The 23,096-nt window shown below is 56.2% G+C and overlaps 1 protein-coding gene across 17 annotated transcripts in view; it reads left to right on the top strand.

The window, feature by feature from the left end:
- PHLDB1 (pleckstrin homology like domain family B member 1) overlaps positions 1–16,764 on the top strand; it is a 44,280-nt gene extending 27,516 nt beyond the window's left edge. For 6 of the 17 annotated variants that reach the window (XM_064482109.1, XM_064482105.1, XM_064482110.1 and 3 more), the window contains 12 exons: positions 2,214–2,387; positions 2,831–2,971; positions 4,363–4,503; positions 4,667–4,769; positions 5,912–6,206; positions 6,301–6,391; positions 7,826–7,972; positions 9,635–9,751; positions 9,927–10,029; positions 14,287–14,372; positions 14,527–14,559; positions 15,322–16,764. In XM_064482109.1, the coding sequence (XP_064338179.1) occupies positions 2,214–2,387; positions 2,831–2,971; positions 4,363–4,503; positions 4,667–4,769; positions 5,912–6,206; positions 6,301–6,391; positions 7,826–7,972; positions 9,635–9,751; positions 9,927–10,029; positions 14,287–14,372; positions 14,527–14,559; positions 15,322–15,462 (1,572 nt within the window). In that variant the 3' untranslated portion in view covers positions 15,463–16,764. The remainder of the gene's footprint in view (positions 1–2,213; positions 2,388–2,830; positions 2,972–4,362; positions 4,504–4,666; positions 4,770–5,911; positions 6,207–6,300; positions 6,392–7,825; positions 7,973–9,634; positions 9,752–9,926; positions 10,030–14,286; positions 14,373–14,526; positions 14,560–15,321) is intronic. The other 11 variants (XM_064482111.1, XM_064482113.1, XM_064482114.1 and 8 more) reach the window with 6 other exon arrangements.
- The last annotated feature ends 6,332 nt before the right edge of the window (positions 16,765–23,096 follow it).

Genomic DNA, 23,096 nt, shown 5'->3' on the forward strand with positions numbered 1-23,096 from the left:
GGGGTCTCCTGGGAGACTCTGGAACAACACGTGGCACCTTCCCCTCAATGGCTGAGGTTGAGTATGGGGACATTTTCCAAAACTGGCGAGATTTGAATAGGAATGGCCCTGAGGTCTGGGGTTGGATCCTCTAGGGCTACCAGCTGCTTCTCCTCCATTAGCTGTCTGGCTTCTGGATCTGACCATTTTGGGTGACTGAATACATCCCGGGGATTCAGGCAGCATGGGTGGGGAGGATGGCAGCTCAGAGAAAGGGCCTGGGCTGGGCGGACTCAGCTCGAGAGGGAGCCTAGGGATCTAGGGGTCCTGACCCGGAAGCTCTCTGGGCTCTCTTCTAGAACTAGGCTCCAGGCTCAGAACTGTTCTGTTCTTTCCCGAGTCTTCTCATGCCAGGTGTGTGAGGTCCGCCTAGGCCATACCCAGCTTCCTGCCTCACCGCACAAGCAGTGTAGGCCTGGGGTGGGGTGGCTGGGCTGAGCGTGAGGGGTGAGGCCCCTCACACGTACCCTCTCTGTAGGCTGAACTGCTCATCTCCGAGTCCTCAGAGGTGGGGCTGGGGACCGTGGCTCTGGGCCCGTTCCCAGGGGCATCTCAGGCTGGGGCCTCCTCTGTCCCCTTAACCCCACCTGCTTCCACTCAGCTCTGCCCCAAAGCGCAAGAGGTAATCACAGTTAACTGCCTGCTCTGCTGTGCTGACTGCCTGTCTGCCTGCTTGCTGAGCTCCTGCCCTCAGCTCCTCCCAGCGGCCCAGCTGAAGGGTGTGTGGCAGTAATCCTTTGGCCAGAGTTTGTGAGAGGGCTGTCCTGCTGTTCCATAGGTGCCCGGGCAGCCCATGCAAATCAGAGCATCAATTTGCATATACATTTCCCAGTATTCTGCATGCCATTCATCAGTTTTCACAACACACTGGACCTTCCAGCTCATTTCCCTTTTCCATGACCCCTGGAGGACGGTTGGCCTCTGGAGCCAGGCCAGGATGGGCTCCTCTGGGTAGGGCAGGCTTAGGATCCTGTGCTTTGATTCTGCATGCATTTTGGATGTCTGCCATGTCCCCAGTGCCTCGATAAGCTTAGGACTCTAAGGATATGCTCAGGGAATATAACAGTCCTTGTCTTCCCAACCCACAATCTGGCGTATTAGCGACCTTTGGGCAGTGGCATGTTTTTCCGCCTGTGCTTTTAACTGCTCCCTGCTAAGGTCCCTTTCTCAGGGCCCATCTTGCTCGGGCCCTAGTGGTACCTCTACCCTGACCCCTTCCAGCTCCTGCTCCAGGAGGCAGGGTGGGATGGGACCTTCGTGAATGGTGTGACTGGTGTTCGGTGATGCACGTGTGTGCCCACTTTGTTGGAGATGGAAGGGTTCTCTGGGAGCTGGGTCCTGGTCCTTGGTAGACTCTTGACAGACCCTCCTGAGGCTTCTTCATCTGCCTGTAGCTCAGGGCAAACCCAGGAAGGGGCCTGCAGGGTCTGCCGGGGGGCAGGGCCTGGATACCAAGGCAGCCTCAAAAGTGGAGGTCAAGGAGAGCCCATTTCTGCCCCACCCCCCCTAATCCCGACAGCCAGCTGTGGCCATGGTGAGCAGCTGAGCCCTCCACCCCGATCTGGATTTTGTATTGAATGGAGTGATGGCCCTCTGGCATGGGGTGTGGGTGTCGGGTACCTGGTTGAATCCTGTTAACCTGTTCTCCACTCATCCCTCCCCTTCCCACCGGGCGCCCTAGGAATATGTGAGCCTGGCAGAGGTTCTCCAGCTGCGCTCCCGCTTGGACCCCTATGCTTCTGCCACCTCCCCCAGCGTGCTCACCCAGCCCCTGCCTGACAGTGAGGTACCAGCCACCGAGTGAGCCCACCTATGCCCCAGGGCCTCCTCGGGGATGCGCTAGATTGCCCCTCAGGCCTGGGTTGGGGGGCAGCAGGGTCTGTCTTCAGCAGCGAGGGAAAAGGGCAGCTGGCATCAGGGGGTTTGGGAGTGGCTCCCTCTCTTCCCCAGGCCTCTGGAACTTTCTTCAGCTCCTGCTGGCTCAAGGAGGGAAGGCCCTCTGCTCTAGCCTGAGGGCATCCTGCTGAGAGGAGTCTGGCTTTCCCCAGCTCTACAGGCCGCCCCTGCTCTGTGTGTCCTCCCTTCACCCTTCCCTTGCCCACAGGCAGGGCCACCTCTTGGGTTCCAGGCCCATTAACCTCTTGTATTCCCTCCTGCGCCCGCCTTCCCCCAAGTACGTGACGCTTGAGCAGCTAAAGGCGATGTGGGGCACCTCGCCCGTGCCCACAGCCCCTGCGCCAGGCCTGCCTTCCTGGGCCTCTGCCTCCCGGGACCTGGTTCCCACCACCTGCCTTCCTCCCGTGCTGCCCTCTTCCTCCTCCTTCGCTTCTGTCACGCCTTCACCCCAGGTTGGTGGTCTGTGTGTCCCTGCCACCTGCGGCCCGTGGGTGGTGTGGCTCTGTGTGTGCTTTGCCCTGTGGGTCCGGCGTCCCAGCTGTGGGCTGGCCCCGGGGGTGCTGAGTGCCTGGGGGCTCCAGCTGGCGGCATGGAGGTTGGCGTGGCACGTGTCTGCGGTCTGGGAGTTGTGCCGTTTCTCTTTGCCCTTAGCACGTTCGTGGCAACTTGTCTCACTGTATTTTCTCTTTATGCTTTCCTTTCTCCCTCCTTGCCTTCCTTTTTTCCCTTACCTTCCTGTTTCCCTGATAATGACCTTCCTTTACCCTTCCTTCAACCTTCCCCTCTCTCTTCCCTTTTCCTCCTCCTTCCTCCCCTGTACTTTCCCCTCATTTCTTGACCTGTCCTCTCCATCCTTCCCCTCCTGTCCCCGTCCCCCTCTCCATGCCCCCTCCAGATGGAGAAGCTGCTGCTCCCTGCTGTAGACTTAGAGCAGTGGTACCAGGAGCTGATGGCCGGGCTGGGGACCAGCCCCACTGCAGCCTCCCCTCGCTCCTCTCCCCCACCTCTGCCTGCCAAAGCTTCCCGTCAGCTGCAGGTAACCCCTTCCTTCTCTGCCCATCCATGCCCAGGCCCTGCTCCTCCTGCCAATCCATCAGCCACACAGCACCACCTTGGATGGTCAATCCAGCCAGGGCAACAGGGGCCTCTGGACCCTGGGAGGGAAGTGAGGGTCTCCTCTTGGGCAGCCATCCTGGTGCTTGGGGTGTGGAGGGTCAGCCTTCTGAGTCCAAGGGTGTTGTGCTTGACTGTCCAATGGAAGGGGTTTGGGAGCAGCGGTCAGGTCGGGGATCCGTTGGATGCCTCGTGCTCAGCTAGACCGTCTCTGCTTTGTCCTTGGCAGCCCTCACCCCCAGAGCGTCTCACTCCGTCTGGGCACCTGACACACTCTTTAGCCTGTTGCAGCTGGAACTAGTTAGTGTGTCCTAGGAAAGTTGCCAGTATTTGGGTTTCCTGGTCCCCCTGGGGGTGATACTTTGAGGCAGGACAGAGTGAGATAAAGACTCTGGAGTGACAGCCCTGAGGACTTTCCCAGGCCTTCTCAGAGTTGCCATGGAGGGCAAGGGCAGCAAGCTGCTGACCACGGGGTGGGGAGAGGGCGTTCAGATAGTCTTCTGCCCCAAGTTCCACTCCACTGACCCGCTGTGGTGCCTGAGACCCCATCTGTGATTCAGGCCCTGAGTGAAGACATTACAACTCTAAGATGGTGATCTCAGCCAAAATTCCATGTTCCGTTTTGTGTTTTTGAGTTTGTGTGGCGCTTCTACTTTGTGCCCAGCCGGTTAGGATTTTTTACGTATTTTGATTCATTTAATCATTATTATAGGCCTTTGAGGTAGATAACATTAGCTCTCATTTTACAGATCAAACACTGGGGCCCAGAGAAGATAAATAAGCTCCCCAAGGTCGCACAACTGGGAAGTAGCAGAGGCTACGTTGAGAGGCAGGATTCCGGACTCCAGAGACCAGGGAGCCTGGCCATTATTTAGTCTAGCCCTACCCCCGCCTTTTGCAGATAAGGAAGCCATGGCCCAGAGTGGGGAGGTGCGAGGCCCAAGGTCACACAGCCTGTTAGTGGCAGAGCCAGGACCAGAGGGAGCCTTGGCGTCCAGTTGGCCTCCTGTGTAACTCTGTCCATCGATGCTAACTCCTTACATAGGTTGATTTACAAGTTCCCTTCTAAGATGCAGGATGGGACCGGGGATTGGCTGGACCAAGGAGGAACAGCCTGGAAAGCAGGCTTGGCAGCTGCCAGTAACATCTGCTGGTTGGGCTTGCTGAGGAGGCTCGGTGCTGCTGTCAGCTAGAGACAGAGGCTTCAGAGGCCTGGTGCTGGGGCAGTACCTTGGATCACAGCCAACCTTGGTGCCATGGGGGTGGTGGCCTGTCAGGGAGCCGGAGATACCAGGCAGCATCTCTTCCCTCCAGGTTTACCGCTCCAAGATTGATGGTGAGGCCACCAGCCCCCTGCCCCGGACCCGCAGTGGCCCCCTCCCCTCTTCCTCTGGCTCCTCCTCCTCCTCCTCCCAGCTCAGTGTGGCTACCTTGGGCCGTAGCCCCTCCCCAAAGGTCTGAGGACAGTGGGTGGGCTGTGTGTGTGGCAGGGTGGTGGTGGGGGGGGGGTGGAGACTGCCACACTGGGGAGAGGCTAAAACCACCCGTAAAAGCCTTGAGGGCGCGGAGGAGGTGTCTTCTGAGCCTCAGGTCCATGTTCCCTTCCCCACCCCCGCAGAATGCTCTACTCACCCAGAATGGCACAGGCAGCCTCCCTCGCAACCTGGCAGCCACGCTGCAGGACATTGAGACCAAGCGCCACCTGGCCCTGCAGCAGAAGGGTGAGTGGCTGCGGTGCCAGCCCGCCGGCTCTCCTGGGGTCCCTGGATGCCTGCCTTGCGGCCTCCACCATTCCTCAAACACACCCACACCTTCCACAGGAGGTTCTTCCTTTAACTGGGATCTAGGCAAGAGCAGAAAGGATTGAGATTGGATACCTAAAGTAGAGCTTCCTGGATTTTATCAAAAGACTGAGGGCAGGGGACTAAGGGTTAGGGCGGGCTGTCAAATCTTTCTGAGAAAGCCCAAGTATGGGGAAGGCTCATTGACCTCAGCAGGGATGGACATTGCTTTGTCTGGAGGCAGGGGGATGGCCTTGACCTCCACCATTGCTTCCCTGAGATGTTGGCTCTGGGCACCCAGGAGTCCGTGTTGCTTGTGTGCATTTTGGTTGTTTTGAAAGTCCATGTCTGTGCCTCTCTCTCCTCTCATCCCCCTTGTGTCTCTACCCTGCCCTCTGCCCGGGGCCCCCACACCAGTCGAGTCGCTTCCTGCCGAGCCCCTCCCAACCGACGACCCAGCAGGTAGAGCGTTGGTCATGGAGGGCATTGCTTTGGAAGGGCAGCCCCTGCCCGGGCATCTGCATGATGTATTCTGCCCAGGCCCCCAACGCCCGCAGGCAGACTCACCCCTTGAGCTGAGCTCTCTCCTGCCTCAGCTGCGCTCTGCCTTGTCTCCCCTTCCTCCTTTCCTGCTGCTGTTGCTCTAGCTTCTGCATCGCACTCGGGTCTGTGTTGACATGGGCGCTCACGGGGCTCCCGCCATCTCCTCCTCCCTTCCCCCTCAGCAGGGTGGGTGCATGTGCTCTGCCCACCTGTTCAGGCCTTGGTTGTAAGCTGGAGCCGCCTGGCTGTCAGGCTGCTAGGTCTCCACCTGGGCAGGCTTGATGCCCCGTGTGGGCTCAGGATGCAGTGAGAGCAATGGGGCAGGACTGCGCGGCTGTGGCCAGTTGTGCAGGAAACTGAAGCATTGCCTGGGCAGCTGGACCTGGAGCTGCGGGGGCTTCAGAGAAGCTGGTGGGGGCAAGGGGGCTGCCCTGTGTTACCCTCTCCCTGCTCGCCTCCTCCCTCCGTCTGTGATGCTGCCAGTGTCCTCCCTGGGTGGCTGGGGTGCCCACTGTGACTCCCACCGGTCCCTCCTGCAGGGCAGCAGGTGATCGAGGAGCAGCGACGGCGGCTGGCTGAGCTGAAGCAGAAGGCAGCGGTTGAGGCGCAGTGCCAGTGGGACGCCCTGCACGGGGCGGCGCCCTTCCCGGCTGGCCCCTCTGGTTTCCCACCGCTCATGCACCATTCCATCCTGCATCATCTGCCGGCCTCGCGGGAGCGTGGGGAGGAGGGTGAGCATGCCTATGACACACTGAGCCTGGAAAGCTCGGACAGCATGGAGACCAGCATCTCTACCGGGGGCAACTCGGCCTGCTCCCCCGACAACATGTCCAGGTACCCGAGCCCCACCAGCTGGATGGCACCATCGCTGCCCTCCCCACACCAGAGCCACCGCCTCCACCAGATGCTCCTCCCCTTACCTCCCCAGTGCCAGCGGCCTGGACATGGGGAAGATTGAGGAAATGGAGAAGATGCTGAAAGAAGCCCATGCGGAGAAGAGCCGGCTCATGGAGTCAAGGGTGAGGCAGATCTGGACCACAGGGAGAAGGCGTGGGGCCTGGGGCTGTCCTCCGCCTCTGCCTGCCAAGGGCCTCTGCTCCACCCAGGCCCCTTCACCCACATTGTCCTCACAGCAGTCCCTTGAGGAAGAATGTTTTGAAAGCCTGTGTTCCTCAAGTGGGGGATAGGGAAGCCTGGTGAGATTACAAGCTTCACAGCTCTTAAAAAAAAGGGGGAGGCAGCACAGTAACCTTTGTCTGACCATGAATTTCCTGTGTGGGAACTTCCAGTCTTTGTGTGTTTGCTTTTGTAGACGTTTGGCCACCACAGGAATTTTGATTCCTGTCTACCTAAGCGGCAGGTCATCACTCTTGGGGATGGTTAGGAACTGGGGGTTGAAAGATGGGGACAGAAGAGAAGGCAGCTGTCCAAGCCAGAGCAGAGGTGCTGGCTGGGGAAGCCAAGTCCCCTTCACGTGGGCCTGGGGCTGGGACACAGCAGAGAGGCCAGTGGTTTATTATGGGCACAGCCAGGCTGGGGAAACCGTGCCTGGGGAGGAGGTTAGATAAAGAATCTGCAGAAGCTGTCCTGTCTGTACCATCCGGGCACATTGCATTTGTGGAGAAGAGAAGGGAACCCGGGAGCAGGGGTCAGTAGCCAGACCAACCAGAAAAGAAGGCCTCTTAGTCTTGCTCACTTCAAAGGAGGGTAAATTTACAAACATCTCCTGGCACATGGAAAACAAGGAGATTCTGCTAAGTTCTGAGCTGGGAAGCAATGGCAGATGGGAGTTGTTACAGCTGATTAAGACACATAAAAGATCACCAGCATGCTCTGTATTTAATGATTTGTTTTAATGACTTAAAAATCTTTTCATAATGCCTTTCATGAGTTCATTTTTTTCCCATAACATTTGAAGTTCAACTATAAATGTTTCTCATTTGGAGTTTCAAAGGGCCTTTCCAGTGATTAGGGAAGGACTGCTGGATATATTTGATGTAAAAAAAAGTTGTTTAGATAATCCATGTCCTAGGAATTCAGATAAAAATTCTAAAAGCCCCATTTATTTATTGCGTGCTTCCTTTCTGCTGGAGTCGGTGACGGGTGTTTACTTACATGATCTCATTTAATGTTCACTACATTCTCAGGGGTAGCGTTTTGCCCCATTTCGCAGATGTGGCAACTAAGGCTTAGAGAGTTTAAATGATTTCGTCAGGATCCAGAGCTCATAGTGGTGGCAGAGCCAGGACTGGAAGCCATGATGGTCTCACTTTGAAGCATTTGCCCTTGTCAGCAAGGTCCTTGGAGAGGGGGAGCTTTGAGGATGGTGGCGCCTCCTGCCAGGCTGCCCTCTGAGATGGGGGCCTCTTGCGGCTCTGCCTGGCCTGAGGCTGGGTGGCGGGCCTGGGTGCGGAGAGGGCAGCCATGGGCACTGAACCCGGCTTTGGGGGCAGGAGCGGGAGATGGAGCTGAGGCGCCAGGCCCTGGAGGAGGAGCGGAGGAGGCGGGAGCAGGTGGAGCGGAGGCTGCAGAGCGAGAGCGCCCGGAGACAGCAGCTGGTGGAGAAGGAGGTCAAGATGCGGGAGAAACAGTTCTCCCAGGTGAGTGATGGTGGGCTTAAGGGTGGGGCTGTGCAGGGACAGCGATACCCCAGGGCAGCCCTGCTGGCCTCTAGAGTCCGTTCTTTCCAGAAAGGATTGCTGTGGGCTCAGCACAGGCTGGAGTCTCTGTGGGACCCGTTTGGCCCCAAGAAACAGAGACACACTGGGGCTTGTTCAAGCCAGTCTGTGTGTGTATTGGGAGTGGGGGAGCATGTGGCTTGTGGGGATGTGGCAGGCCACCTTGTAGACGCTGGGGTCAGAGAAGAGGGTCTGGACAGGCCTTCCAGATGTGGGAGCTGAGTCAAGAATCAGGGTGGCTCCCCTTGGCCCTTCTCAAGGGCCTCACTTCTGCCTCCTGAGTCTGTCCCACACGTCCTTCCCCCTTCCCTGATGCCCTCCTGTGCCTGGTGCTTCGTGGCTGCTCTGGTCCTCACTCCACCTGACCTTTCGGCTCCAGGCCCTACCGCCAGCAGCTGACCTCACTCTGACTTCCGGTTTACATCTCCAAGAGAGAATTGTACTAGTTTCTTCTTGGGACAGGTATCCATCCTTGTACAAAAACCAACCCTGGACTTTTTCCTTATATGGGAGACCTGAGCTGAACAGTTGAAGATAGATGGAGAAATCAGGGTAGGCAGGGAAATCCCCTGTCTCTGGGCCCAGACCCCGGGCCCCCGGGAGAGCCTGTGAGACCCAGACAGGCTATTCCCGTCCCATGGTGTCTCTATAAGTCTCCCTGGGGTGAGGGTCCTGCCCAGGAGTGACTGGCACTCAAAGCTCCTTAATTTCCTAATGATACAATGACATACATTTTAAGGGGTAAGTTACCTAGATTGGTTTGGGAGTTTAGAAATAATCAGAAACTTTGTGAGTTTTACCTGTGATTGAAATCTTTGTCCGATGGCTAGTTCCCCTTCCCTGTCTCTGTCAGTGGTCACTTTGGGACTCTCTCCTCTCACCCTCTGCCCTGGGGCCACCAGCTTTGGGGAGATGAGTCGAGTCAGTTCATTTCCAGGGCACCTCTGAGACGCCGAGCTTTTTTTTTTTTTTTTGAACTTTTTTTATTTATTACATTTTGTTTTTTCTTTAAATAATTCGTGATGTTTCTTTTTCATGTCATTCTAACGTTCTTCCTAGAAAGGAAGAGTAGAAAAAAATTCCAGTTGACAGAATTCTAGTTGTTAGAAATTTTGAGATGAAATAGACCTTAGTGATTCTTTAGTTCAAAGCCCTTGTTTACATATAAGGAGACTGAGGCCCAGAGAGGGGTTGTGACCCAAATGTGGCCCCACGGGAAGTCAGAGATCAGGTTTCCCGGACTTCTCCTCCAAGAACATGTTCATGTCTAGTCTTTCGCTTTATTCCATTCAGCCCAGGAGGGAGAGGAGGGGCAGGGACAAGCCAAGGACGACTGTGTCTGGGTCACAGGTGGGGAAACTAAGGCGTGGAGCCACTCAACAGTTTGCACAGACCTAGGTGGAGTGAGCACAGGGTGCCAGGTCCCTGCTTTTGCCAAAGCCTCGTGACACCAGAGTGTTAGCACGGGGGTGGGGAGGGCGTGATGGCAGGCTGGCGAGGATTCAGGATGGAAGCCAGGGGGCCTGGACAAGGGAACAGTGGGGGAAGAGAGGAACCTCTACTGACCCTGCCCTCTGCTCCCAGGCACGACCCCTGACCCGCTACCTGCCAATCCGGAAGGAAGACTTTGACCTGAAGACCCACATCGAGTCGTCAGGCCATGGTGTGGACACCTGCCTGCACGTGGTGCTCAGCAGCAAGGTACAGGCACTCATGGCGCTGGGGTGAGGGCAGTGGGGACCCCGTGGTCAGAGGCACCTCCTGGGTCCTTGGAATAGTGGCCTCAGTTAGACCATAGGTCTCTGTCCCAGGACCAGGGATGGAAGGTTTAGGGGCCACGCATTCAGGCCCTTCCTTAACTCCTGGTTCCCACCAGGTCTGCCGTGGCTACTTGGTCAAGATGGGCGGCAAGATTAAATCATGGAAGAAACGCTGGTTTGTCTTCGATCGTCTCAAACGTACCCTTTCCTATTATGTGGGTGAGTTCCCTCAAGACTGCCCCAGAGCCGGGGCCCCTAGGCCCTGTCACCCAGGATGGCGAGTCTTCCAGAAGGAGGCTAAGCTGCCAAGTGGAGGCCAGGGGCTGCGGTGGGGGCTTGTCCTCCCCTCCCTGAAAATGTACAGAGTGTACCTGATTTATCTCCACTTGTTTGTCCGTTCATTCATTTATTGAGCAGCATTACTGAGCATCTAATAAGTTCCAGGCACTGTTTTAGGCTTTGGTGATAAGCAGGTGGCCTCAGTTCTCTCCCTTGGAGCCACTGAATGAAGAATGATGGGTTTGCTTTAGGGGACACCCAGACGCTGTGGGTGCATGGAGTCCTGTGGAGCCCCCCCATGGGCAAATTCCCACAGACTCTGAGACAAGTAGTTGGGCAGTGCCAAGAGGTGCTCAGCACAGCTCTGGGGACAGGCCCACTGGCCTGGCCTGCTCCCTCAGCTCTCTCCACTCTCACCAGCTTAGGTTCCCATCCCTGGAATTCCCTCTGGATGTTCCTACTTAGAGCGTTGGGATGCTGTGTCATATCCTGGTCCGGACAGGCTAGGCTGCGCCGCAGAAACAGCTCGTCCTAAGATCCCAGTGGCTCAGAACCAAAGTTTTCCTTCTTATTCCTGATGTACGGCATCACAGAGTTGTGGGCTGGTGGGGGCTTTGCTCTGTGTCTGTGTTCTCTTTGCTTCGGAGTGTGCCTTTCTGGAACGTTGCTGGCTGGAGTGGCAGAGGGTAAAGAGAAGCCTGACTGGGTTTGCATTGGTGTTAAATGCCCCAACTGGGATCTGTTCTCAAGTCAGCAGTGGGGCTGTTCAGCCAGTGCCCCAGCCCCAGCCAGCCACAAAGCCAAGAAGAGCGGTCCTGCTCGGGACCCGGAAGGAAAGGGCTGGGGTGTCTGATGCTGGAGACATAAAGGCTTGGACCCCCCCGCTGCTTCTCCCCTAACCTGGTCCCCAATCAAGTGCCATTTCTTCCAAGAAGCCCTCCCTGACCAACTGGGCCCTGGGTGTGGGGAGGCAGAGGCACACATGGCCCCAGGTTTCCACATTGGCTGGAAAGGGACTTTGTCAGGATTGAGAGGCACAGGCCTGGGGAGAAGAGCTCCACTTTAGGCCCGTCAAGGTCAAAGTGCCCCAGGACATTGAGGTTTAGGAGAAAGGTCAGGGTTAGAGGCAGAGGGAGAGCTGAATCTGTTGGAATAATAATAGTAATAGCAGATCACACTCACTGAACACTTGCTGAGTCAGGTGCCATGCAAAGCACTCTACAGGTGTCATCTCTTTTAATCTTCACAATAAGCTTTGGAGGGAAGCACTGTTTTTAACACCCATTTTACAGGTGAGGAAAATGAGGCTCAGAGAGGTTAAGTAACTTGTCCAAGGACTCTCAGCGGCTAAGAGGCAGAGCTAAGACTGAACTTGCAGAGCGGAGCAGAGGGAGAGAGAGCTGCACCCTTGGGCAGGCCCACCCTGTGGCGAAGGAGGAAGAGGAGGCACCAGCAGAGGGAGAGAGACAGGAGGCAGGAAGCCACGTGCCAGATGCTGGGCTGGCGCTTGGCTTATGTGACCTTCCTTAATGCCCATGAAACAAAAGGAGGCCAAGTCAGTCAGGGGAGGGGGAGGGCAGAGCAGAAACGGGGAGGGAAACCAGCCAGAGGAGCAGATATGTGCAAGCAGAGGGTGTCACCAGTGATGATGGATGCCACGGAAAGGCCAAGAGGAATGTGGACCCAAAGACCATTCGATTCAGAGATTGACAAGAGAATGGGGCAGGAGCCAGGTGCACAGGATCGAGGATAGGTGGGTGGTCAGGAAGTGGAGGCAGGAATGTGTTACTACTTCCAGTGAAGGAAGACACGGAAGAGAACAGAGGCTGCAGGGATGGCCAGGATGGGGCTGGGTCCTTGTCCCGAGGAGGTAGTGTCGGATGGAGATGGGGCTGTGGCTGGATCAGGGCCCTGGGTGTGCCTCGCCTGCTCCTTGAATCTGCCGTTCTCCCTGCCCTTGCCTGGACCCTCCTCCCAGCTGCTTGATGGAACCCCTCTGTTCTACGGGGTCCAGATCAGAAACTCTCTCTGTGAAGCCTTTCCTGGCCCCACCTTACTGGGGATGATTCCTGTCCTCTGCTGTGTAACTCCTGAGTTATACAGGGTCCGTCTGCCATGTGACATCAGCCCTGGCGTATAATGACGTCATGACAGATGCCACATGTATTGTGCCAGACCCTGTGCTGAGCACTTCAAGTGTGTTCTCTAATTTAATGCTCACAACAGCCCGTGACGCCTCACGGCAGCCAAGGTCACACAGCTGACCAGTGGCTGTGTCTCTGCTTTCTTCTCCACTAGGTTGTGGGTTCCTAAGAGAAGGATCTCTGACTTTTCTTTGGATCACAGTGCCTCAGACTCATATATTCAACGCTAACTGAGCACCTACTGTGTGCTGGGTACATAGTGGTTGGTGTTGGAGGAGCTATGAACAGACAAAGCAGGATTCAGATTCAACAGGATAAGTTCTGTGCAGAGGAACATCCATGCTGTGGGAGCACAGGAGAGCACAACTGTGCACCATAATGGTGACACTTGTAGGGGCTCTTGAAGGTGACTGAGGAGTTTGCCAAGGGAATGGGCTGGAGAACATCCCAGTGTCTGCAGAGAGTCCAGTTAAGGGACTGTAAGAAGTTCAGCCTGGCCCCGAAAGAACGTGGGGGTGGTGCAGGGGAGGGATGTGAGACTCGGCCAGAGGGACGGGTCGGCACTGGCCCGTCAAATACCCTTTGCCAAGCCAAGGAGGCAGCGGACTCCACTGAGGGAAGCAACAGAGAAGCCCATGAGCTGAGGCAGCAGGATTCGATTGGCTTTAGGACACCCAGCCCCTCGGCGTCAGGGAAAAAGAGTTAAGGGGCAGAGGGTGGGGTGGGGCACATTAGGAGGCTGTAGCAATGACCCAAGACCGCGGGACAGGGGTTGGGGGTAGGGGAAAGGCACCACTGCTGCCTTCTCACCTTCTCCATCTGAGTTTAGTGGTCGTGCCGCCTTCCCTGTGGGACTTGGGCTCGCTGTCCGGGATGTGAGTTGTGGTCCTTGCTGCACAGAGCAGTGTCTGCCACCTAGGGGGGCCCAGGCCCTCCCACTGGAGCGGCCATCTGCTGTGTCAGTGTGCCCACCTCCTGATGCTTTATGCTGCCTTCCAGTTTTACTATTGGAGTTGAATAGATAAATGCACTCCTGTAGTGTAAAACACAAAACACATAAAAAGATTTAAATTGAAAATTACTCCCCTCACTACAGGTAACCACTTTGATTAATCTTATGTATTCTTCCAGAGTTTCTTTAGGGAATTATAAACAAATGCAGACATAGATTCTTGCCCCTTACCTTACACAGAAGGCAGCACACAGTACCTTCCTTGTCTGCCTACTAATGTATCTCAGAGACCTTTCTGCATCTAGATATTTATATCTGGATGTATTTTATAGATTTTTTTCTGAATCTATATCTGTATCAGACTTTTTTTTTTTAAGTGGAGTTCTCCTTTATTGTCTTTTTTGGGGTGGGAGGGAGGTAATTGGGGTTTTTATTTATTTTACTGGAGGTACTGGGGATTGAACCCAGGACTTTGTAAATGCTAAGCATGTGCTCTACCACTGAGCTATACCCTCTCCCCTGTTCCAGATGTTTCTCTGTCATTCTCTTTAACAGCTGTATTTATTCCATCGTGTGGTACAGTGATTTCCTTAGCAGTCTCCACTTGATGGATACTTGGGTTTTTTCCAATCTTCTGTGACTACAAATAACTGCTGTGGTGAATAATCTTGTAAACTTGTTACTTTGTACATGTGTAAGATAAATTTTCATCAGTGTAGAACGTGCCTCACAGGGCAAACACCTTTCTCACTGTGGTAGGGACAGCCAAATCATTCATAAGGGTTGACCAATTTCTACTCCCACGTGTCAAATTTATCAGACTGCCTGTTTTTCCACAGACTTGCCCAAAATGTGCTGTGTATGTTTGGCGTATTTTTGCCCTTCTGATAGGTGGGAAGTGGTATCTCGGTGGAGCTCTAACTTGCATCTTCTGTAATTCTGAGTGAGGCTGAGCACTGACTGTGTCTTCAGGGCTTCACGCTGGACTCTGATTTGGAGTCCCGGGAATCACCCCGTTTCCTGGACGGGAAAGCTCTGTGTCCACAGAGCTTGACCTGGAGTCTGGCAGGCCTCCTCAGCCCGGCCCTTGTTCCTCCGCAGACAAGCATGAGACGAAGCTGAAGGGGGTCATCTACTTCCAGGCCATCGAGGAAGTGTACTATGACCACCTGCGCAGTGCGGCCAAGGTGAGGGGGGCAGAGGGGCAGCCGGAGCGTGGGGGGAGGGGGGCCCAGAGGGGCTCTGGGAGCAAAGGCCTCTAGCCTGCCCTCTTTTCAGAGGCTCAGACCCGTTTCTTGTTCTCTTTGTAAACTTTCTCCCCCTCTCTCCCTCCTCGCTCAGAAGAGGTTTTTCAGCTTCACTATGGTGACCGAGGTACCCCTCCCCCATACCTGTAACCAGAACTACCGCACATTAACCCCTCCTGTACCCTGTCGCCCCTGACCCTTGACTCTCCCCTAAGCCCCCTCCCTTCCCCCAGGCCTGAGGGAGGAGCGAAGGTGGGTTGCAGAGAGGAGGAAGCCCCTGTGGGCTCAAGTAGGCTTGTCTGCCTCCCTCTCCTGAGATGGCTTCCTGTGTGGGGCGGGCAGTGCAGAAGGGGCGGCTAAGAGGGGAGCATGGGGCCTCACACACTAGATTTGGGAGAGAGGAAGGACGAGCAGGACACGTTGGAGGCTGGGGCCATCTGCCTTAATGCAAATGCATAGCTCAGCTTCCCTCCCGCCAGCCTTCAGATGCCCGCTGCTGCCCTGATCTCTGCTCCTCTGGGGTCCTGGGGCCATCGTCCCACTTGAAGCTTTTTCTATCTGTTTCTTTTTTGCTGAGAAGAGACTCTGGTCCTCACTGAAACAGCCCTTTATGTCTGATTCTTTTGATATTCCCTTTGGTGCCAAGGAACAGCGCCCCCACCTGGCAGGGTATGGCCCTGTCAAGGTCCAAGGACTGCCCAGGTGTGAGGAGGGGAACATCTTAGGGGGCACACCTGACTGGTGGGGACTGGGCTCCAGGCCTATTTAGGACTCAGCCCTGAGCTCTGGGTCGTCCTATTTAGAAAGGGCAGACTGTGAGACAGGTGTGAGGGATGTCCCTGGGTGGCGGGGGTGGGCCCGGCTGAGACCTTTCTCTCTCCCTGGACAGAGTCCGAACCCGGCCCTCACCTTCTGTGTGAAGACCCATGACCGGCTGTACTACATGGTGGCCCCATCTGCAGAGGCCATGCGCATCTGGATGGATGTCATTGTCACCGGGGCTGAGGGCTACACTCAGTTCATGAACTGACCGGAATGGGCCTCCTGGACCCTTGGGCCAGCCGCAGGACCCATGCCCAACTGTCTGCTGCTCTGCTCGCCCCTAGAGACAGGTCACACCCTGGGCCCCAGGCCTCACAGAAGTGCTCCCAGATGCCCTGGAGGGCGGAGCGTGACTGGGGCTTTTGTACAAGAAGACTCTGTAATGTTCTATAAGGAGCTCGTCCTGTGAGGCTCTGGGCCCCGGCCTCCTAAAGAACCAGCCAGGAGACAAAAGCTGGGGAGGGGACTTTGCTGCCTCCTGGGGGCCCAGAACTTGCAATAACCCTTCAGGGTCCTGCCTGGGGCCCAGCCAGGCTGAGGAGCTGTCACAGAGGGGCCCCTCCACTCTGACCTGGCACCTGCACTCCCCAGCTTGTGTTCTCTTTTGTAAAGGACAAATTATGGTACCAGAATCTGCCAAAGATCCCCTCTTGCCTCAGCCCCCTTTGCAAGGGCCTTGGGGGCTGAGCAGAGCCACATCCAGAGTGGGGTAACAGCTCAGGCGGTGTACTTCTCAAACCCTGCTCTTTCCCACTGTTGTCCTGTGTTTATATATTTTTTATTACTTTACTCAAGGGCCAGAGACCTCAGGTATCATCATTGAGGTCCCCGAGCCCTATCCCCTTTTCGCAGACCCATCACCATGGTCACCATAGTGACTGCTTCATCGCCATGGTTACACACTAATTGCCGTGGCTCCGTGGCTCAGCCCACAGCTTCAGCTGTGGCCCACCTGAGGGTACGTGCCATCATCTCTCCAGCCCAGGCCCTTGGGCATCTCCTGCTGGGGGGAAGGACTGAACACCTCCCTGCCCCCGCCTGTGTCTCCAGGCCCTGATACACAGCCTGCGGCCCCCCAGTCTAGCCCTCTCCCCTCCACTCGTGCCTTGCTTTAGAGCCAGAAGGGACGAAGCCTGGAACTGGAGACCAGAGGAGGAGCCATCAGATGGGAGAGGTAGCGAGAAGGGCCATCCTTGGGGTTCTATACAGGGCTGAGTTTCGGACGGACAGAGGACTGTTCAGTTGCTCCCTGAAGGAAGTCCTGAGCAGGAGAGGAAGCAGCAGGGGGAGCCCCTGAGGTCCAGTTGCCCTCCCTGCAGCTTCGGAAGGTGATGAAAACGGAGGGCAGAGGACCAGGCCTCCAGCTGTCTGGGCTCAGCCCTTCACGCCTTAACACTAAGCCCACCTCCCTGTCCCCTTCCCAGCACTGGGCCATGGTTGCTGGACCTGGGCTGGGTGATTTTCAGTATTTGTAAGCATCTCAGCAGAACAATAAAGCATTTGGACTATGTGTTGGGAGGCCAGGTTGTGGGGGCGCTTGAGGGCTGGGGTATGTCGGGTAGGAGGCTAGGTCATCCCCTCAAGGCAGTATTTCCACCTTACTAAATGTTCCAGGAGAGACTCAGGGCCCAACCATGACCTGCAGGTCCCTACCCTGCCCCGACTCTGCTATGACTGAGGACTGGGCTGGGGGTGGGTGCAGGTGGTGTTCTCCAGGGATAAAGGATCAAGAGGCAGGTGAAGGTAGGGACTCATACAGAGGTTTAATTGGCAGGAGCTGTCATTGTGGCAGGAGGCTAAGCAGAAGGGCAACTGTGAGGCAGTGGGGCTCCAGGAAAGCTGTCTGGGTCCCTGAGCTCAGCTGGTCACCACATCGGTCCAAGAGCATCAGGACCACTCCATTGATCCAGCCAAACCCCTCCTGGAGAGAGGCTAGGTCAGTGGGGCAAGATCTCTGGGGAAGGCCACCGCGTCCTTTGATGGGGGTGTGGGATTTCCACCCAGAGGCTCTGGCCTGGCTTACCCCTAGGGATACCAGGGAGCACCAGTTAGGCTCCTTCCTGGAAGCCACATCCATGGAAGAACCTGAGATCCAGAGAAGGGAGGTGATGGTCAGTTGTGGGGACAGCAGAGCCCCATAGTTCCCTGAAAGATGTGGCCCCCTCACCTGGACTTCATATTCCCCTCCACCACCCGGCTGTCCACCGTTGCTGATGTCATACTGGGGACAAGAGGACAGGATCTAAGGCCAGGCCTTACCTCAGCTCCTCCCACTTCCCCCCAACCCCAGGCCTCTAGGGAAGCAAGAAATGAGAGCCCCTTAGGGAGAAGCTGCTCTGGACAGCATCTCTGTCCCCTGCAGTGCCCAAGAATGGCCACCAGGCGCCGCCACAGTCTCTGGCTGTGCTGGGCCTGGGCTTTGCAAAGCCTGACAATTCCCCCATCTCACCATGGGGGGCAGAACCCAGAGGGACTGGGCTCAGGGCCAGCTCACCTTCTCATACATGGCTGCCTTTTTGGAGTAGACATCAAAGTTGGTTCGGATCCAATTCTGGCCACTTCCTGGGCTCTGGGTGAAGGAGATTGCCAGACCTAGACCCTACCCCAGGCAGGACTCTGAATCTCCAGAGCCCCCATGCCAGAAGGAGCAGAGGTCTGAGCCTTCATCTTCTCAAGGAAGGAAAGAGGCCCAGGCCCTAAGATCTCCTTCCTGGAACCTGGGGTCAACCTGCTCTTAATCAGGGCCTGGGTTTGGAGGGAGAGAGGAGGGCTGATTCCGCTGACAGGTGTAAATGTTTGCTCAGTGGGAGGCTGAGAGAGCAGAGGAGCCAGAGAAAGGCCTCTGTATCCTTCATTCACACCTCTCCAGTACCAAGGAGGCTGACCCTCTACTCTTGTGGGGCCGAGGCCCTGGGATGTGCCCCATCCCTGCCTCTCTATCTCTAACGACCAGGTCCTGCACGGGATCCCAGGGGTGGGGGAATCCCATTGCTGGCCTGTCTTCCAGGCAGAGGTTGGGGTTCCATACTGGTAGGTCAGGATCTGGCTGTCCTAGAAGTTTCCAGGCATTACTCTGACTGTAGGTGGGCTCTGGACAGGGAGCCAAGAGGCTGGGCCCTCCTAAAGCCATTTCCTGGGCCTTTTCATCTTGACTCACGGCTGCCCCCTGGTGGCTGCGGTGGGACCTGCAGGCTGAGACACTGGGTGGAGTAGTGGGGAGTGTCTGTCACTTGCCAGAGGTCACCGCTCAGAGTCAGGGAGAGAGCGGCTAGTCCTGCCCCCAGTGTAGCAGCCTGCCCTGTTGCCCCCCACACTTCCAGGTATTTCAGAGCCTTGTCCACATCGCTGGGGTCAGAGAAGCAGCCGGCCCAGAGAGGAGTGTGGTAAATGATTAAAACTCCCTGGTCTTTTTCTGCTCAAGGTCCTACGTGAATAGCTACCTTTCTCCTCATCCCCCAGGACAGCTTTCAGGGTGGCCTAGGGCAGTTTCTGCAAATTTCAGTAACTCATAGTCTGGGGTGGCACTGGGTTTAGAGGGAGTGACCAGAGCCCCTACTCTTGGACCGTACAGAAGCTCTCTAGAAAGAATTTCTGAGGGGGAGAAGGGGAACATATACTTGAAACTCCGTCCCCTCCCAAGCCCTCCCCAGCCTCCCCGAGGCAAACCTAGCCTGTCCTCCACCCCCAGGTTGCCCAGTCCTGCCCTTTACGCCACACAGTGACTGTTCACTCCCCTGCTGGGCTCCCTCTTCCCTGAGCTCCTCGGGCCAGGCCTCTACTCAGGAATGATCATTGCTACTGCTGACTGTAGCCCAGCCCTGTGCTCAGCACAGTCTGTTAGGCACCTTCTCTCCTTTGTCTGAGGCTCAGAGAGGGCAGGGATTCGCCCAAGGCCGCACAGCACCTGTCCTCTAGCCTGGCCCCCAGGGCCTTGACACTCGCTGGCACAGAGCAGTGCTCTGGGCTCCTGTGCTAGTTTGGGCTGCTTCCTCATCCAGCCCAGGGGGATGACACCCAAGGCCCTCCCACTAGTCCCTTCCACATAACTGACAGGCTGACCTCTGTCCCATTAAAACTGCCTCACTTGTGTAAAACTGTGGGAGGGTGAATAGAGAAAATCCCCGATGTGGGCACAGTGCATCCAGCTCTGGTCCTACCGTGCTCTCCCTTGGCCATGTTCATCCACGTCCGCCTGACTGGGGAAAAGGGGTGCGGGTTTTATCCACACCTGCCCCAGAGAATGGGGGCTCTGATCCTCTGGGCCTGGCTTGTGGTGGCGGCAGAGATTCAGGGGCAAGGAGGCCACAGGAAATGGTCCCCCAAATGGTCCTAATGATGGCCGTGCTTGGTGAGCGCCTGGGGTGCCAGGCTGAGTGGTCGAGGCTCCTGCACACTGTCATGCTCCCGCTGGGACTCCAGAGGCTGGCTTGTGGGGACGAGCAGACCAGGCTCCCCACAGCCCAGGCCTTGACCGAGGCCACACAGCTCAGCAGCCCAGAGCCAGAACTCAATCCCGGCTGCCTGGCTCCAAAGCCCGCATTTGCCAGGGCCTCCACCGCCCCAGCCTCCTCTAGCCTCCACTTCCTGGGGTCCTAGGCTTCCTGTGCCCTCTCTCCTGACCCCAGGTGAAGCCAGAGGTCCTCAGCCACCCTGAGCGCTTCTCTCTGATCTGCTCTCGACACCCCTTCATCGTGCCTGGAGGGCACTTTGTCGAGTTCTACTGCAGGTGAGTGGCCAGGGGCTGCGGCGGGTGGGAGCCTGGGCCAGTGGGGCGCTCGGACACGGCCCGGACATGCAGGGCAGAGGCTGATGTCAGGGACGCCTGAGCTGTCCTGCCCCCAGGGACTCCTACTGGGTGATGGAGGGTCTGCTCCTCTCTGAGATGCCTGGGACGGTGAAGGGCGTGCGCAGAACTTCCGGGACCTGGTGCAGATGTAAGAGGGGCCAGGGTGGAGAAGCTGGTGCTGGGGTGGGGGCGGGGGCGGGATTTGCCTTGGCTCTGGTGGCCAGGCAGAGGCACGTCAGCAGGTACGGGCGCGTCTCCAGCGGGGCCTGTATGTACCACCTGCAGCGGAGCCAGCTCCGGGTCCTGACCCTCATGATGGACCGCCACGTGACTCACACCAACGACACCCCCTTCCTCCGGTGGGCACCCCTCTCCGTGCTGCCCTGCAGGCCCCTCCACCTGAGACCCCCAGGGTAGGACTGGGGAGGGGGCCCAGGCTGAGGTGGTACCCGCTCCACCCCACGGCCAACACTGAGACCCTAGCCTTGGAGCTGGACTTTTGGACTAAGAACAGGAGCACCTCTGTGAGCTCCGGGGGAAAGAGCTATGACCTGAATCGCCGCTCTGTCCCTTATGGGGGACTAGGTAAGGAAGTGCCCGGCCAGCCCCTCAGTTTCTTGTCTGTTCGCTCTGGTTTGAGAGTCAGGACTCCCCTGGGTGGGATGGTGGGTGACTTAGCCCCACCCCTCAGATGCTGATACTGAGGGCGTGGGGGCCTGTGGCCCCCAGGGAATGGGTGCCCATCTGTGCTCTGGGGGCTGTGTCCTGTCAGTTAGGGTGCCCTGTGGTGCATTCTCTCCCTTCTGCCTTCCAGGCCCTGCTCCCCTCCTGGGCCATCCCAGGGGCAGGAGAGACCCCAGAGGACAAAGGGGAGCAGGTAGAACACTGCTGAGATTAGGGGCCAGGGCTGCAGTGAGGGCAGATGAGGGACAGCTCTGTCCTGGCAGGAGGAGAGGAGGAGTCGGCACAGGGAGGACAGCAACTTGGCCTCCAGCCTGGGCGCCACAGCGCTGCCCTTTAGTCCCCGAGCTGGGCTGACTCCTGGGCCGGGGCCTGGAGCAAGACAAAGCTGCCTCAAGCCTCCACCCCCACACTCTGCTCAAACCACAGCCACCTGTAGATCAAAAACACCTCTTTTTTTAAAAATCCTCAGTTGCCTGAAAGATGTACATGTTTGGGGCTGGGGCTGAGTCCCGCGGGCTGACTGCACACACTTGGTGGGGGGACTCCTGGGTGCCCGCTCTCCGACTTTGCACTTTTCTGCACATGACAGCAACTTTTGCAGAAAGGGCGTGGAGGGCGCATCTGGGCCAGGCAGCTGCCTGGGGCTGCCTCTGCCCACCCAGGATGCCCGACCTCTTGTTCTCACTTCAACCACCGTGGCTTCCTCCCGCTGTGGGAACAGGGCACCAGGTCAGGGGCTCCCACCAAGCCTAGGTGACTGGGCACCTCCCTGCCAGGCCAGGAGTTCCGTGGCCACAGCCCAGGATCAGCAAAATTCAGGGGCTCCCAGGTGACCTCAACTCAAACCACTCACCATCTCTCCCACCCAGGCCTTATAGTTAATGGCATTAGCAATGTTTGTAAATCTCCATGAGAGAGGATGGATTTCAATCAGAACCGGGTTGCAGGAGACCCTGATTGAAGCCGTTGCAAGCTGTGGACTCCCAGGCAGCTACTGGTGCAGGTTGTTTGTGTATGAGTTGAAGGCTTTGTTCATCGTCAGGACTGGCAAACTCAAACTCCAGGACCCAACTGGGGGACACAGTTGGGGATAAGGAAACTAACCATGCAAAGGGGGTGATTCAAGGTGGGACCCCTATCTTGGAGAGTGGTGGGGACCAAAGTGACCTGAAACTGTGTAACTGGGGTCTCCGCTGCAAAGCAGGGCTGACATAAGGGAATGTGGATTCCTTCTTTGCTACATCTTCCAGTTTTTCAAAGTAAGGTGGAGATCCATATTTCTACATGAAATATCCCAATTTTGAAGTGTCTCAATGCCCCAAATTCTGACTCTACATCTAGGAGTGATGCCTGTGTGTGAGTAAGGGGTGGGGAGGAGGAGACCTTCCCCCCACGACAGGGCCCCCCTTCTTCCCACGGCGCCCAGGGCCCTGCTGCTGAGGGAGACCTCAGCCTGGGTGCTGACTCCATCATTTGGTGCTCTTTGCAGTGGGATCCTCTGTACATACTGAGATCCTTAACAGGTAAAGATCGCTTACAAATCAAAAAGGAAAAATAGTATTGTCATGCTTGGAAAAAAATCTACAGACTAACTATGGATAGTGGATAAACATAATGCTCTGTCACTCTTTTTCTGGATCTGGATTGGGCCTCAGCCCACAAAGATGCAGCCCCCCACTGCCCTCCCAGGGTGTCTGCGCCCCGACCTTCTTAGGTGTTCTCACCCAAGTCTTGCCACTTAGCTTGCCTGCCTAGTCTTTCTTTTTTTTTAATTGAAGATAATTGATTTACAATGTTTCAGGTGTACAGCAAAAAAGATGATTCAATTATATATATTCTTTTTCAGGTTCTTTTCTATTATAGGTTATTATAAGATATTGAATATATTTCCCTGTGCTATACAGTAGGTCCTTGTTGTTTATATATTTGATATATAGTAGTGTGTATCTGTTAATCCCACATTCCTAATTTAACTCTCCCCAGTTTAGTCTTTCTTAACACATTTACAAGCAGGCACATCATTGGTGGGAAAAATAAGACTTTAAAATGTTTATTCAGCTTTGATTTCGCAGTGAAGCTGCAGGCTTTGTAGGGGAAGGACCCTGAGAGACAGCCCAACATTTTCTTAGTCCTCGTAATTCAGCTCTGGGTCCAAACTCACACCTTCACTCAGTAACAGTCCTGCTGGACCCACCCTCCTTGGAAGGCAGCTGGCGGGGGTGGGCGTGAATGGGAGGGGGAGTGGTCTCCTTGCCCTGTACCCAAAGTATTTCTTTGAGGAAGAGCTACTGGTTTCCTTCTCCTTGTCTATACTCAGGGTAGCAATGTGACCAGCTTTTTTTTAAAAAAAAAAAAAAAGTTGATTTCCCAGG

Source organism: Camelus dromedarius, chromosome 34, assembly GCF_036321535.1.
Source record: "Camelus dromedarius isolate mCamDro1 chromosome 34, mCamDro1.pat, whole genome shotgun sequence".
NCBI classification, from domain to species: Eukaryota; Metazoa; Chordata; class Mammalia; order Artiodactyla; family Camelidae; genus Camelus; species Camelus dromedarius.